Here is a 16,316-nt window from a genome sequence, read left to right as displayed (position 1 = left end):
AACTCTTTTTACAATGTGGAATATTCTTCAATCAACTCGATAAATGTGGCTCATATTTGAAATGAAGAGTCTTACATTGTAGAGAAAATTTCAAGTAACTTTTGAAGTTTTTGTAGATACACTTATCTTATATCTCCAATCTCCCACAAACCCTCCATAATTGATTCTCCATAGACATTCGGGAGTTGCTGCAAATCAACCTTTGCGTACCTGACCTATTTTTACAACCAAATTTTTTCGTGATCTCTTGGCTCTAATTTCCATAATTTTTAACCGATTTCAATAAAATTTTAACCCAACACCACAACGCTAATCAAGTTTTGTGACCTGGTACAGAACCACTTGGGCATTTCCATGATTCATTTTGGCATGGAGGGTTTTTCTCGGAGAAATTGTCTGCAACATCAGTACGACGCATATTGTGGCCAAATATGAGCTTTGTAGCTTTCAAAAAACCCCACTGCTGAAGTGAATCAAAAGTGTCCCTACTGGGAACCTCTTTCGGACGGTCCGTTCCGGATGTGGGTGAGGGTTCCCTATTTCGCCACACGTGTTAATTTGAATAATTCCACATTTTGAAAAGTTTTGTGTACTTCAGCAGTTAGATATACGATATAACTTGATGTTAAAACATTCGAAAAGATTCAAAATGAGAAAGTTATCAAAATTGTACATATGGCCAAATAGGGAACCACTATGGCCATAACTGGTACACTTTCCCTATACGGATATTTCGTGGGGACTTTTGGAAGGTCATTTAAGGCCCAAGTAAAAATGGTGCAAAAGTCAAAACTGAAAAAGCAGTTTTCTCTTTTTAAATAGATAAAGCAAAAAAAATTAAAACACACAGCTCTTTTATTTAAAAAAAAAAAGGCTGTGTGTTTTTATTTTTATCAATTTGTTGTTTTGAAAGGAGAAAATTGCTTTTTCAGTTTTGACTTTTGTGCCATTTTCTCTTGCACCTTGAGACATTTCCATAGTTATTTTTCAAATAAAACTACAGTGTTTGTAACTGAATCTTAAACCGTTAGTATATTGCAACTCTTCGACTCATTTGAAATTCCTGGATCATCAGTCGGGGATCTTAATTTGATCAGCACAAATCACATCATACGACACATAAACATTCAAGATTTTTCTCCAGCAGTATACCCGATCAACCAGTCAACCAGATTCCGTTTGAATCGTTAGCGATCGCCATCGTTGGTTAAAGATCTATAAAGAATTATGGAGACTTGTTGGTCGGGTAATATGATGCAATTTGAGTAATTTATTGCAACATAAGATCATTTACAAGTACTCCGGGATGTTCTGGAGCTGATTCCGGGACCCTGGGAGAGGACATCAATCCGATGATTGCAAACCCTATCACGCGGCGCATCAATCTTCAAGTTTTTTTTCACTGGGAGTATTATAAGATGCCAAATGAGTAATTTCTTTGAATAGACCCCACGAAACATCCGTATAAATCGGGAACCGACTGTCCGACTTAGGTTTCCAGTTTAAGTTACGAAGCTTGAATAGCGTTATGGTGTTGTGTCATTTTTTTTTTAAATCGGCTGAAAATTATTTTATTATTTTAGAGCCGAGTCAGGGACGCAAAGGTTAACGGAGAAAAAAATGGAATACAGGCATAACCGGAGCTCAGATCATTTGATCAGTAGATCACTCATAACGCTCATAATAGAGTAAAGTGGGGCAAAAGTTCGAGTGGGGTAAGAGTTTCTTTTTAAGATTTCTAGCTCAATTCAAAACAAATCTTATAAATGTCATGGTGGTTCGAATGCTATTCAAGTAAGAGACTTTCACTCCAAATATCATAAAAATCGATTGAGATTTGGAAAAGTTATGGCTATTTGTTGTTTTTCGACGTGAATATTGTAATTTTTGGTCACACTTTCGTTGCATGGAACCAATTGAAGATAAAATCTTTTTAATATTTTATGTAAGGGCGTTTCTAAGCCTATCATAAGGTTGCTTTGAGGTGTATTAGTTTTTGCATAAATGCTTGGAAACAATTTTTGGCCCATAGTGGGGCAAAAGTTCGAATCAGCGGGGCAAAAGTTCGACCCATGTATAAAATCACGGAAAAATTTGCAAATTCCACCAAATCCACATACTATCTTCAAATTTAGTTAAATTTGTCTGATCGTGTGAAAATTGTCAACAAAATTTTACATTTCCACTTAGTTTTGCGAAAAACTGCTATTTTTGAGTATATTACAATTAACTCGGTTTTGAGCAATTTTTTGATGAGAATTTAGTGTGTATTTTTCGTTAAACTTAAGTTTACGGCTGGTGTAAGGTATGCCTGTCATAAAAGGATCGATATGTTGTGTTTTAGCCAGCGAACTTTTGCCCCACACTAGATTCGAACTCTTGCCCCAACGGTGGGCAAAAGTTCGAATAAGACAATCAATTTTAAGACTGTTATAACTAAAAATAAGTAAATATTTTGACACAAGTTTGTTCAGCAAAATTATAGCTAATATTTTGAAGGTTCACTGTATGGTATTTGTTTTGTTTTAAATGCTATTGTTTTGCTGGAAACTTTGATTATACTACTAAGGTCGAACTTTTGCCCCACCTTACTCTATGTGTACTGGCTGACCATCAGACGATACTCTACGAACATGGTTGAATATTTATCGTAATTTTCTTTAAAAAAAAAACAACTTTTTTGGCTTTAGATATACTGCTCTCAACTCCAGGACACATTGGGTAATAAAGAATACCGCTAATAATATCCAAATATCTTCTGAACTTCCCTAAAACTTAAGCAATGTGATTTAAAGCTTATCACAACTGTGTATAACGAAATACGCAACTGTTACGACTGTTCCAAAATCCAGGACAATTTGGTTGACCCCACTACATCTCAGATTATTTCATAATATCTGATGGCCGTCCAAGGAAACTTAAGGAATATGGATGAATTTTCATCAGAATAAATCGACTGGTTTAACTGTGGATCTTATGTTTGGAACACCAAGACAGTATGGGTACTAGCATTACAGAATTCTTCTTTTTATTCTTGACATTACGTCCTCCGTGGGACAGCTTTTAAACTGAGAGATTTCTTTGCCAAAGTTTACCATTTTAGCAACCGTATATCGTGTGGCAGGTACACTCCAACCTCTTTTTACGACCGTTTTTTTTTACGACTACTTTTTTTTTTACTATTAAAATTCAGATTAACGACCGTTTTTATAAATATCTTAAAAAGTATTCAAAATAGAGGGTCATGATGTTCAGCAATACTATTCAGTAGATTAAGGGCTAACATGTGGTGGTCATTGAAATGCGGAATTCTGCTACCAGGCGGCGCTAGTGAGCATCGAAATTTTGTTTTGCGGATATCTCAGGATGCTGACCACTTAGAAAAACGGCATCTTCGGCGAAGTAGTTCAGTAGTCCAAGCGTTATCATTATAAAATCCATGAGATTCAAAGTTTTGCCACCAGGTGGCGCTAGTGCGCATGAGACTTTTGTTTTGCGGTTATCTCAGGATCCTGGCCACTTAAAAGATGACGCCTTCAGCAAAGTTGTTCAGTAGCTCAAGGGCTATCATTATTCTAGTCAAGAGAGTGGCTTAATTTAGAACCTCATAAGTTCTTATAATGGCCCACATAGCCGTAGCGGTAAACGCGCAGCTATTCAGCATGACGATGCTGAGGGTCGTGGGTTCGAATCCCGCTGGTCGAGGATCTTTTCGTATAGAAAATTTTCTCTATTCCCAGGGCATAGAGTATCTTCGTACCTGCCACACGATATACATATGCAAAAATGGTCAATCGGCAAAGAAAGCTCTCAGTTAATAACTGCTGGACACTAATCTGAGAAGCGGGATTTGTCCCAGTTGGGACGTAACGCCAGAAAGAAGAAGAAGAAGTTTTTATAAAGATAGTGCTTGAACTACTTAACAACTTTGCCGAAGGCGCCATATTTCTAAGTGGTCAGGATCCTGAGATAACCGCAAAACAAAAGTTCCATGCTCACTAGCGCCGCCTGGTGGCAAAATTTTGATTCTAGATGCCTTGAACAATGATAGTCCTTAGGCTAGTGAACTACTTTGCCGAAGATGCCATCTTTTTAAGTGGTCAGCATCCTGAGCTATCCGCAAAACAAAAATTATATGGTCACTAGCGCCGCCTGGTGGAAAAACCTCGAATCTCTTGGCTAGAATAATGATAGTCCTTTAGCTACTGAACAACTTTTCCGAAGACGCCATCTTTCAAAGTCGTCAGGATCCTGAGATATTCGCAAAACAAAGGTTTCATGCACAAAAGTACTGCCTGGTGCCGAAATTTTACTTGAGCAGTGTTGCCAGCTACGGCAAAATTTTGAACTCTTCATGAAAAACTGGATTACAGTTGAAGAGTATTGCTATGTTGCTAAGCATTCCATTTTTCTATTCCGCTCAAGTTTTATGGTTTTAATCTTTTATTCATTCTGATTAAACAGTGTTGCCAGCCACATGAACATTTGTGCTTCGGCCGACTGTATGACACGCAACACTTCCTTCAACTTTGGTGAACATTCGGTATTGTTACTCAAAATTTATTGGTATTTGCATATCACACCCCCATATAATTGGCTCTTTTGACAACAATCGAGCAGTGTTGCCATTTATTACCAAAATATGGCCATTTTGGAAAGTTCTCAACCCATGCTTCAACTTTGCCGAATCTCTCGGATCAGTATTTAAACATCTGGATGTTGAATTTTTTCAAAAAAAAAACCCTGATTTTTTTACGACCGATTCTTATTACGATCCCCCGATAACGGTCGTAAAAAGAGTTTGGGGTGTACAATGATACTGTATGCTCAGGAAGTCAAGGAAATTTCCATTAGGAAAAGATCCCGGACCAACGAAGAATAGAACCCAGACACCTTCAGCATGGCTTTGCTTTGTAGCCACGGACTCTAACCACTTGGCTAAGGAAGGTCCCTACCATTGTACCATATTCTACCCTGAAAACAACCAAAACTGCAGTTTTCGTGATTATCTCCTTATTTAAAATTTTCATTACGTTACTTTGCGCCAAATCTGAATACTGTTTGTCAAATTTATAATAGTTTGGACGAACTGAACATTTTACCGTTTTATCGAGTATTTAGCATAGTTCATAATTAAACCTATTGAACAGATGTGGAAACGAAGAGTAAAAATCAAACTATCCCTTCAAAATCTATTCTCGAGTTTTTTCCTATCCTCGACTTATCCATGCCACCATGGTTGTAATTAAAATTATTATTCAATCGATTATTATTATTATTCAATCGATGACAGATTGCGACAGCTGGCTTCTGTTACCAAGCAGCTCATAAAGCTCGGCTGGGTTTGTCACGTTTGTTTTTATTATCGAAATGAAGTATTCATATTAAATCTTTTTTTTTCCTCATTTGTCGTGAATGCTCGCGGATTGTATTCTGCACAGATGCTGGCTCATTAGGGAACAAAACAGCAACACTTATGGTGGAAAGATTCGCTGCTTCAGCAGCCCGGCTAGCAAAGAAACGTGACTCGTGTGCACTGCAAATGATGATGATCTAATATCAACAACGGTGTTTCTCAAACCAAACTCTGATTTGAAATCATGTGTTTACGAATTGCATTCACGTTCGGATGCAACCTCGTTGATCGTGTTCCACTATAGCGAGATCGACTCCCTTGGAGTTGATCATTTCTAAATATTCAAACTCAATCTGATCTGAACTGGCGATGCTGATGATTGCGCGTAAATAATCATCATCTCACTTCTCACTCCGTTAGATTACGGCACCGAGTGCCGTGCCTCCAGCAGTCAAGGTCCTGCTAATTAATTCGCAACTTGCTCTCCAGATCCGCCGCGGCGCGTTGTTGTTTGTTTTCGCTCTTTTTGTTGCGTCGTTTAAAATAACATCCGCCGTTATATAGAATAGAACAAGATCGTACGAACGACGACGTCATCGGAAAACGATCGGACCACACGCTTGCTTACGCTGATAATTTTCCCGGTGATGATGATAGAGAGTGGTAATCCCGGACACGCATACATAAACGTGATCGAACTTCAATGCGGTACAGAGTGACCAGAAATTCAAATCAAACCAATGGGTGTGATCCTTTTGTATTGAAAGCTATATCAACACGAAAACGACCTGACCTTTCTATTAACGACTCAATTGTTAAGTACGTATCGTCCTCGTATAGATACATCATAGATGAAAGGTAATAATTCGGTAAAAGTGTTAATAATAGCTCAACTTAGTTTTACAAAATACGGATGATAGTCTAGCTACAGAACACTTAGATATCGTAAATGTAATGTTTGTAAAAGTACTTGTAAATTTTAGAAAATAACAAGTTTTAAAAATTTTATCTAAACTGTCTTATACTATCCAAATTTCAATTGAAAACTTCATGGAAATGTATAAGGCGCTAGTAGGCGATCATACGATCGCAACAATGCGCAATTTTCTATTTCACATTATAATTGAAGCCGTGCCCCCAAGAGCTTCCGCGACGACGCTTCAATCAAGGTCCACACGCTCAATGACCGATCCGATGCGACGATGGCGACGTAAATAAAACGTCGCCGCGATTAATAAATTCGCACAAATCACAAAGCACAATGCTCTGCGACTGCGGCGGCACAGACGGACGTGGTTTGTTTTTGTTTTTGTTCAACCCTCGTACGATACGCCAACTAACTCCGGACGTCACAAAGTGTATCACACCACCTCTCTGTGTACTGGCGTAAGTGAGAGCACACGTTTGCCACGGTTGAGTAGAGTGTTCCAAAATTTTACTTTGTCAATAAACTTTGGGGCTCAACCTCCAAGATAAGAATGGAACAAACAACGTTTGTATGCAGGGAACTTTAAGAAATGGTTTTAGAGGTTGCTTCGTTGAGGTTTTTGAGAAAAATTTGTTTTTACTAAAATAGAAAAATAAATTTCTGGAAAACTTCATGACACCCATATAATTTTAAATATGGGTATTCCATAAAATCCAACCTATCTGGAACAATCATTCAATGTAGGGGGATTAGGGACATAATGAACACCCGGGGCGAAATGGACACCCCCTCAATCTCTGAGACTACGCATACTTCTTCAAAAGTGCATACACTGCATGAAATCTGTATTGCATTTGAAATGTTTGACGGTAAAAAAGTTTATGTTTTGCTTCAATTTTCGTTTGAATGTTGACTTTAATTTTTTCTCTGCTTCAAATTGGCATATAAGCAAGGCGGTGGAAGAATCTATTTTTTGAGCAAAAAAACAAACCCAGAAAGGTTCTTTTTTGCTCTTATGATAGAGGGAGAGCCTTTTACACATCGGAATGACTGGCAGACATTAATTAATTTGGAAACATTAAATTTCATCGAAGTGTTCATTTTACCAGCTTTATTTTGGACCTGTTTTTCTATCTCGCTTTTCTGACATATGATATGATTTTCATTACCATGAATGAATGTAGCACGTAGTACTAATATTTTCTCAGCCGCCAATGAAGGACAATGGACCGAAATTCATAAATTTCCAAAAAGGGGAAACCATCAACCCTTATCGCCCTGAAAAAACCTGCCAGGCTTGAAAACCCTCCACTCTTTGACCCCATGCGTCCACCTATAGTCAGACTCACGGAAGAATCTGCAGCCGGAAACCAACGCTTACTGAGAGCACGTCTACGGGACCCGAAAATCATGGACATTGTGCGGACCTATCTTTCATTCTTGCATGACCAGACCCATTCAACATGTATTCGTGGACTTACCAAAACTAGCGCATCTTTGACATTAGCAGCAGAAGGACTACCAGCGGACACTAATCTCTTGCTCGAAATTTTCTTGGACGTCCACGAAGAACTCGGAATTTCGCGAAGCGACGCCTTAGAAGAGTTGAAGTCGTACCGGGCATTCTTATCCAGCGAGCGCCTACAGCGACTGCAGCTTACCAGGGAGAGTGCTAATAAATTTTACTCAGCCGACTTACAAAATTTTCGAAAATAAAGACGCATTCCTTGGAAGCAGACATTACTGACGTCTCCACAACATCCACCCTACACACGCTACCTGACGCACATAGTAATGTAAGTATTACAAATAATCCAAAAATTTCTTCGTCTTCTCAACAGAATGCGACTGAAATTCTGGTATATTGCCAAAATTTCAATCGCATGAAAAGCTCAGCCAAAATGAAGGAAATTCAACAAAAACTTTTATCTTCTTCTTTCAATGTAATTCTTGGAACTGAAACTAGCTGGGACGAAAGCGTAAGAAGCGAAGAAATTTTTGGAAACAATTTTAATGTATTTCGGCACGACCTAAATTTGCAACACTGTAATAAGAAGTCCGGTGGTGGAGTTCTCATAGCCACCAATGCAGACTTTACTTCTGAAGAAATTGAAACTTTCAAACACAAAGAATTCGAAAATGTTTGGGCTAAAGCTCTAATTAATGGAGAAACGCATATTTTTTCAACCGTGTATTTTCCACTTGAACACGCTAATAAACATTCTTTTGAATTATTTTTCAAAATTGTCGAAACTATTATTTCAAATATGGAACCTGAAGTAAAACTGCATATTTATGGCGACTTCAACCAACGCAATGCCGACTTCATTGCAGACAATGAAAATGAATCACTTTTACTCCCAGTCGTAGGCGAAGACAGTACTTTACAATTTTTATTCGACAAAACATCATATTTTGACCTAAATCAAATTAATCACGTAAAAAACCAGCAAAATTCTTACTTGGACCTCTTATTTACAAATTGCACAAGATTTCTGTGTGTTTACATCATTATCACCTCTATGGAAAAATGAAGTATTTCACACAGCAATTGAATACTCAATCTTCATACATAAAACTTCTCTCCCCAGCGACTGGGAGTACGAGGAAGTGCCGAAATACAATAAAGCAAATTACAAAAAAGCCAAACGTAGACTATGTACAATTAATTGGCAACATATCATAAGTATTGAAGGAAATGTCGACACCGAAGTAGACAAGTTCCATTTAATTATTCAACAAATAATAAATGAAACTGTGCCAACAAGAAGAAAAAGACGTATACAAAATAACAAATTACCGGTGTGGTTTAGCCCACATCTGAAAAACCTAAAGAACAAGAAACAGAAAGCGCATAAATTATACAAAAAAGAAAATACTGCCACCAACTTACAAAATTATTATGACATATGTAACCAACTCAACTCAGCCATTAACTCCGCACATGAAGAATATAATCGTAAGGTCGAATTCGAAGTCAAATCATGTCCTAAAAACTTTTTTAATTATGTAAACACAAAATTAAAAAGTAGCAATTTCCCTTCGCGAATGCATTTTGACGGAAACGTAGGTGAAACTCTTCCGATATCTGCAACTTCTTTGCAGATTTCTTCCAAGAAGTGTATACCACCTACTCTGAAGAAGACCGCGACCGCAATTTCTTTTCTTTTTTTCCAGAAATTTCTAATAGTATATTTATTGAAAAACTATTACAACAAGAAATCTTATCGGCACTAAAAAACCTGGACGCAACTAAGGGAGCAGGACCGGATGGCATTGCACCCGTGTTCTTCAAAAATCTCTCAGAAGAACTTACCCTTCCCTTAGAACGCCTTTTCAACATGTCTCTAAATAATGGAAAATTCCCAGTAGCTTGGAAATCCTCATATTTGGTGCCTGTTTTCAAATCAGGTACAAAATCTGACATACGGAACTATCGCGGAATTGCCACTATCTCATGTATTCCCAAACTCTTCGAATCTCTCGTAAACGACAAAATTTTCCAGCAAGTAAAAAACCAAATTACTTGTAGGCAGCATGGCTTTTTTAAAGGCCGCTCAACATCTTCCAATCTGCTAGAATTTGTATCTTTTATTCTCAACGCAATGGACAATGGCAAGCACGTAGAAGCCCTCTACACTGACTTCAGTAAGGCATTTGACCGAATCGACATACCATTATTAATCTTCAAATTGCAAAAAATAGGAATGGAGCCAGGACTCTTGAGTTGGATCCAGTCATATCTATCACATAGGAAACAAATTGTGCGCTTTCAAAATAAATTATCAGCACCCATTTCTGTAACCTCTGGAGTACCCCAAGGTTCTCATTTAGGCCCACTTCTTTTTATTTTGTATGTAAACGACATTTCCTTTTTACTTAGAAAAATAAAATTTCTTATATATGCAGACGACATGAAGCTCTTCATGGAAGTAAGTAATTCTAGCGAAGCAGAAGAATTCCAGAATGACATTAACTTATTCTTCACTTGGTGCGAAAAAAGTTTACTTCATCTCAATATCAAAAAATGTAATTCAATAGCATTTAGTCGAAAATATGTAACACCACCAATTGAAGTATTTTTAGGAAATCAAGTAGTGCAGAAGTGTAAAATTGTAAGGGATTTGGGCGTAATCCTAGACTCTAAACTCACTTTTGTAGAACATTATAATTCCATAATAAACAAAGCAAACAGCATGCTTGGCTTCATTAAGAGGTTCAGAAACAATTTTCAAGACCCATATACTATTAAACTATTGTATACTACATATGTAAGACCAATTCTGGAATACTGTCACCTAGTATGGAACCCGTATCATGTCGTACACGAAGAACGCATAGAATCAGTACAGAAGCAATTCCTTTTATACACCCTTCGGAAATTGAATTGGACTGTACTACCACTTTCGTCGTATGAAGCACGCTGCATGCTCATCAACTAGGAAACACTTAGGCAACGCCGGGAATTCGCAATGATCCTCTTTATAAACAACATTATTTCGAACCGTGTAGACTCTGCTGCACTTCTTTCTCAACTAAACTTCTACACACCCTCTCGGCATTTAAGAACAAGAAAATTATTTTCAGAAAAATCATGCAGGACGCCTTATGCTCAAAACGGACCAATAAACCGTATGATGCGTCAGTATAATATACTTTGCGAATTCATTGGCATTACTATGTCCAAAGAGCAGCTTAAAATATTACTAAATAACAATAGAAGTAATCCATAGCATGTAAGAAAGTATTGTAATTATTGTATGTAGTCTACCTATGCTTGACGAAATAAATAAATAAATAAATAATACCAAACTTGAAAACTAGCCGGGAGTAAATTGAAAAAATATCATTGTATGGTCTCAATAAAAGTATTTGCTTGATGTGTCCATTATGCCCCTAGCTCCCCTACGTTTCAACGAAAATTCGACACACCGATTTTTAAATATTTGAAATCGATGGCTTTCTCAGCACATTTTTATTTCAAATCTTAAAAAGTGGATATCAAACATACCACTTTTTTTAGCAATAGACCCTCACTAGAGTGTGGCCCTTGGGCCTCCACAATTCTAAATCCGGCCCTAGTTTATACTTCTAGGGGTCCGCCATAAATATAAAAATAATGGGTTTCATGATATTTTTTAGAACAAGAATATTATTATAAGTCGATATTATTCACAAAAACGGATTTTATTTTCAAAAATTCCTAAAACTCATTTCACGGAATTTTCTCCATACAAATGTTTATTTGTATCATCATTTTCTACAGCTTAGAGTTTGAGACCCAAACTTTCCAGCCAAAACGCAAATTTTTGGGCCACCCTACTGTAGAATCTTGTTTCGCGAATAGAATCGCATGATCGTCGTTTATGAACTCGGCTCCTGCCGAGGTAGCCTAAAGTCTAATTTTTCGATTCGGGTCGTGGGAAGATAACGGGCAACACACGATTTCCCAAGAAGATGACGCTACTTTATCAATTGTTTACCGAGTTTTTGATAACGTGACTGAATATGCTCTGCTTCGTGTCGTATATTATAATTTCGGAATTGGACACGCCCGGAGAAGGAAATCGGATCGGTGACCCCATTTCGTGGGGCATTCTACGCACAACTTAATTGGAAGCAAGCATAAATCAATTTAGGAAGTGTTTTCTGAGAATTGGTTTAAATCATTTTATGGTGCCCACGAGCATGGACAGAGAGAAGCATTCATAATAAAAAAACGCAGTTTTTGAAATCCAAACCACCCGCAACCACCGTCAGTCAATTAAGCGCTATGTTATGCTTTGGAATATAATCCGAGCCGAAAATGACGCAAAGTGAAACGGCCAAATTTGAAGCAAAGCGGTTCATTCGCGGCGCTAAACGGTCATTAATTAGTTTACTTAATTTGCGTTAACCCAAATCCCCAAAAACTAAAAATCGAGCGATGGATGACCGTTTCCCAACGTTGCTGGTCGGATGCATCGTCATAAATTTCGTGGCCAGTGCAGAGATTTTCAAACGATGAGGCGAGTTTCTTCGTTCGATGTGTATGGTTTTCCACCGGTGTGAATCGAAATTGAGATTGGTCAACCACTGTTCTATGCATTCTCCGCTAGCCTATTGCTACAATCGACCTTCTATGCAGCATAAACTAACATGGGCATAGCCAGGTTTTCCGTTAGTGAAATATTTCGATTTTCGTAGTTCCCCTTGTTACGCCTATATTGACTACCGTGGATTATGTACCATACCGTGCCGAGTTTCCCAAGTTTTTTCCTCTCGATTCGAATTCATAGTCGGCCTATAGTAGCATTTTAATTCCCCCTTGGAGCCACTAGTGCCACTGCGGTTCAGTTCTATAGTAGGTACCGCAGTAGTTAGTTTCGAAACCGACGACGACGAGTGACCTCGTTTCGGATTACTACTCTAAAACGCCTTTGCTGCGGCCCAAATTTGGGTCAACTCAGAATACGTTCTTGAGCCGGAGATCTCAATCTTCACCGCGACGACACCATGTAGAGAATCATAACTAATCGTCCGCTTGATTTATAATCCTACTGAAGGGGATCCAATCTAATCCGCTGTTTTTCCTCCTTGTGATTTTTACAGAAAAGCCCGACGCAAGGAACGAGACGGCGATTCGAATCAGGGCGACACAAAGCTATACCTGGAGGAGGGCGTACTGGAACGGAAGCTGCCCGATGCCGATCTGAGGTTACTGGTCGACCTGCCGGCCGGTTTAGACTATAATGAATGGCTTGCCTCGCACAGTGAGTATCCCCTTAATCTCTGATTATTTTATATTTTTGCGATGACAATTGGAATCGGTAACTGTAACACTAGGGTGGTGCAAATTACAAAAAAAGTTTGTTTTCCGCGATTCTCATATTGCAGGCTAAGGAATTGAAATTTTTCATTTATTTTGGTAAGAATTTAAAGGAGGACCAAAGACGATGAAAGTGTATATGAATATTTATATTGTAATCAATGCATCTAAATATTATTATATGTTTCATTTAATAAGTAATATGTAGTCTCAAAAAATTATCAAGTGTGTAAATAAAGCTCTTTCTATGTAGGTGTTCTTTTTTTGTTGTAAATTTAATTGAAATCATGTTGGGGATTTTAATCCCATATTGAGCTTAATAATAAAAAATAAGGCTAAATATTTCTTTTCTTGTTCGTGCTCAGATAAAAGTAATGCCTTGTTTAGAATATTTCTCCATAGTCATTTTCGTACATGCCCTTGGATCATCTTTAAATCATCACCGAAAATGCTGGAAATATAACAGAAGTCTATTTTCATTGTAAAGATTGTGAGAAACTTTCTCTGAGATACGACTGTGATGATTATGTTCTAGGTTATGGTTTTCAAAAACGAATTTTACCTTTTAATCCGACGTTTCGGACACATTTATTGTGCCTTTCTCAAGGAATTAAGAAATTAGTTCCTTGAGAAAGGCACAATAAATGTTTTTGGACACGTCGGATCAAAACGTTATTTTTTAGCATAATAGACTGAAAGCCATAACCTACAACGATTGTGAGAGAGATATGGGAGGGTTGTACTTTCAAATTTTTTCGTAATTGGAAACGCCCTACTGTAACGCATTTTGAATATGATCAAGTGGCCGGACGGAGGTCACAAACGGCACGCATTAGAATGGAGAATTGGAATTGGATTGGGTGACCTGTGCTGCTCTCCATGGGAGGTACGGTCCGTAAATTGGACTTGGAAAATGAGTCAGCGTAATGTAGATTGCTACGGTCAAGTTTGGCCTATTGAGGGCGATGTATACTATTGGTTACAAGGATTCTTTTCATATATGAAATCTTCATGTCTGATTACCCTATTAATTACGTTAAATAAATGGAACTCTCGTTCATTTGCTTCGGTGTTCTAGGCCAGCTAAGAACTCCGTGGAAAACAGGTTCTGTATTTTCTGAGTTTTTTTATAAAAGAGGATTATATTAAACAAATATTTTCAAAATTTTTGTTTCTTGATTAAGTAAAACGTTTTTTTTTATTTAATTTTGCAGATCCTGCCAAATAATTTTCATAACAGGATCGCGAGTGAGTTGAAATTGCCTTCTCCTCACGTTTTTAAGACGGATCAAGAGTTTAAGATTATCGTCTATAATCACATGTTCGAATTTTACTTCACATTTTGGTATTGCAATGTACCTTGCTTCAACAATGGAATTTGTAAAAGTTTCGAGTGCATTGTAAATCTTAAGTTTAATTTGTAAAAAATGGTAACATCAATATTACTATCGATGTATGTTTGATATGTATTCCAGTCGACTCATAAATAATTGGAGGTGGAGTTGATAGGATTGAGAATAGCATCATGGGATATTTGAAATGCAACAGGAATATGATCAGAATCAAATCAGCGTGAGTAACCAGCTGCCTACAAATGTTTCTAGAAGAAGAAAAACAAGTAGGGCTATCAGGGAATTTATTTTAAAAAATATCCTGAAGAGCACTTATCAAATAAAATTTTGTCATTGGAATTACTTTGCGAATTATTCCATGAGCGATGTTTGGCATTGAAGTCACCAATGGCAAAAAAATTGACTCATTGCGTGTCAATTTTCGCAAGTCAGTTTGGGGCAAATTAACTCGCTGCCCAGAGCATTGAAAAGGCAAATAAGTAGCTATGAAAGCAATTTTTCAAGCTGTGTTTCAACAGAAACACCAAAAGTTTCAAAAACTTTGGTTTAAATGAATGAATGATGATTGAAACTCCCCCAAATACCCCAGACAATCAATTACGATAAACAAAAAACTTTGGATTTTTTTTTTGAGTTTGGATCCAAGATTTAAAAAAGTTTCAGTAATAATTGCTACATGTATGTTATAAGCCATACAACCATCCTCAATAACGTCTCAAATCAAAAACAAAAAAATGTCATTCTTCATTGTCACCCCATCATCATCATTCCGAAGCACACTTGAAACAACAGACGAACGAAAAAAAAATCAAGTCAACTTTCTTTACTTCATTATTCCGCAAAGCAGCTGATGTCATAAAAAAAGTCAAGCGCAAAAATTAATAGACACCGGCAAAAAGTCCCCAAAGCGCCCATACCCGTCCTCAAATGAAAGTCAGTTGCTCCACTCTGTCGCCCATTATCGCCGGAAGAAAAAATTAAAACATCAAGCTTCAAGAGCTCCACCACCGCGCCAACAATGGAACCCATTGCTGCTGCTTGAGACACGATGTCGCCTGGTAGTCGTATTCTCCTACACACAATTCAAGCAGGAGAGCAACCTCACTCAACGCAACAACGAGAAACCCCGTAAATCATCCATTTCGCACATGATGCACAGTGGTCCAATTTTGGCCAAAAGTAAAAAAAAAAATGATCCAAAAAAATAATTACAATTCCACCAGGTTTTAGATCATTGGCGTAGGGTGCTGAGCTACTTGGACACTTACATGAATCACTTTGGTATGTGGGTTTTTTTAAGAAGCACTTTAGTACGACACATATTGTGGCCAAATATGAGTTCAGCAGTTTAAAAAAAACACTGCCGAAGTGAATCAAATGTGCCAAGAACAGAATCCCTTTATTCCAATTTTTACAGAATATTAAAATTGATCCTTTTTAATTTTTCAAGTTTAATGGATGTTGTTTTATAGAAATCATTGTTTCTGTACTAAATCTAAGCCAAAGCAGACTCATCTAGCCTGTACTATGCAATGTACTACAGATGACACGCCGGCTTCGTACTTTGGCGGAGAGGCCTGCGTCATCTGCAAACCAAGATTTTTGACATCTCTAAGGTAATTCAGATAAAGTGCACGATTTGACATATAACTTTGAATTTTTCTAACAACGTGTGTTGGGAAAATAAAGCTTTAACAATTGTGCCTTCAATAATTTGGTTTTGAATTCTTATTTTCGAAACGATTTGAGTGACATTGGTACTTTTGGCCAACTGTGTGGTTGCAACTTTTTTGTCTATCTCCCAAACAGCGATGACACTTTTTTTCGGTGGTTTTCTTCCGGATGCATGAAAAGGGGGACGGAAAAATTGAT

General features: G+C 37.6%; 1 protein-coding gene across 8 annotated transcripts in view; it reads left to right on the top strand.

Annotated features, from left to right (window-relative positions):
• LOC5569782 (MOB kinase activator-like 2) overlaps positions 1–16,316 on the top strand; it is a 521,979-nt gene that overhangs the window by 465,567 nt on the left and 40,096 nt on the right. For all 8 annotated transcript variants that reach the window (XM_021855727.1, XM_021855721.1, XM_021855722.1 and 5 more), the window contains one exon: positions 12,876–13,036. In XM_021855727.1, coding sequence (XP_021711419.1) covers positions 12,876–13,036 — 161 coding nt within the window. The remainder of the gene's footprint in view (positions 1–12,875; positions 13,037–16,316) is intronic.

This window comes from Aedes aegypti, chromosome 3 (assembly GCF_002204515.2).
Source record: "Aedes aegypti strain LVP_AGWG chromosome 3, AaegL5.0 Primary Assembly, whole genome shotgun sequence".
Classification (NCBI taxonomy): Eukaryota; Metazoa; Arthropoda; class Insecta; order Diptera; family Culicidae; genus Aedes; species Aedes aegypti.
This window is presented reverse-complemented; position numbering and strand designations above follow the sequence as displayed.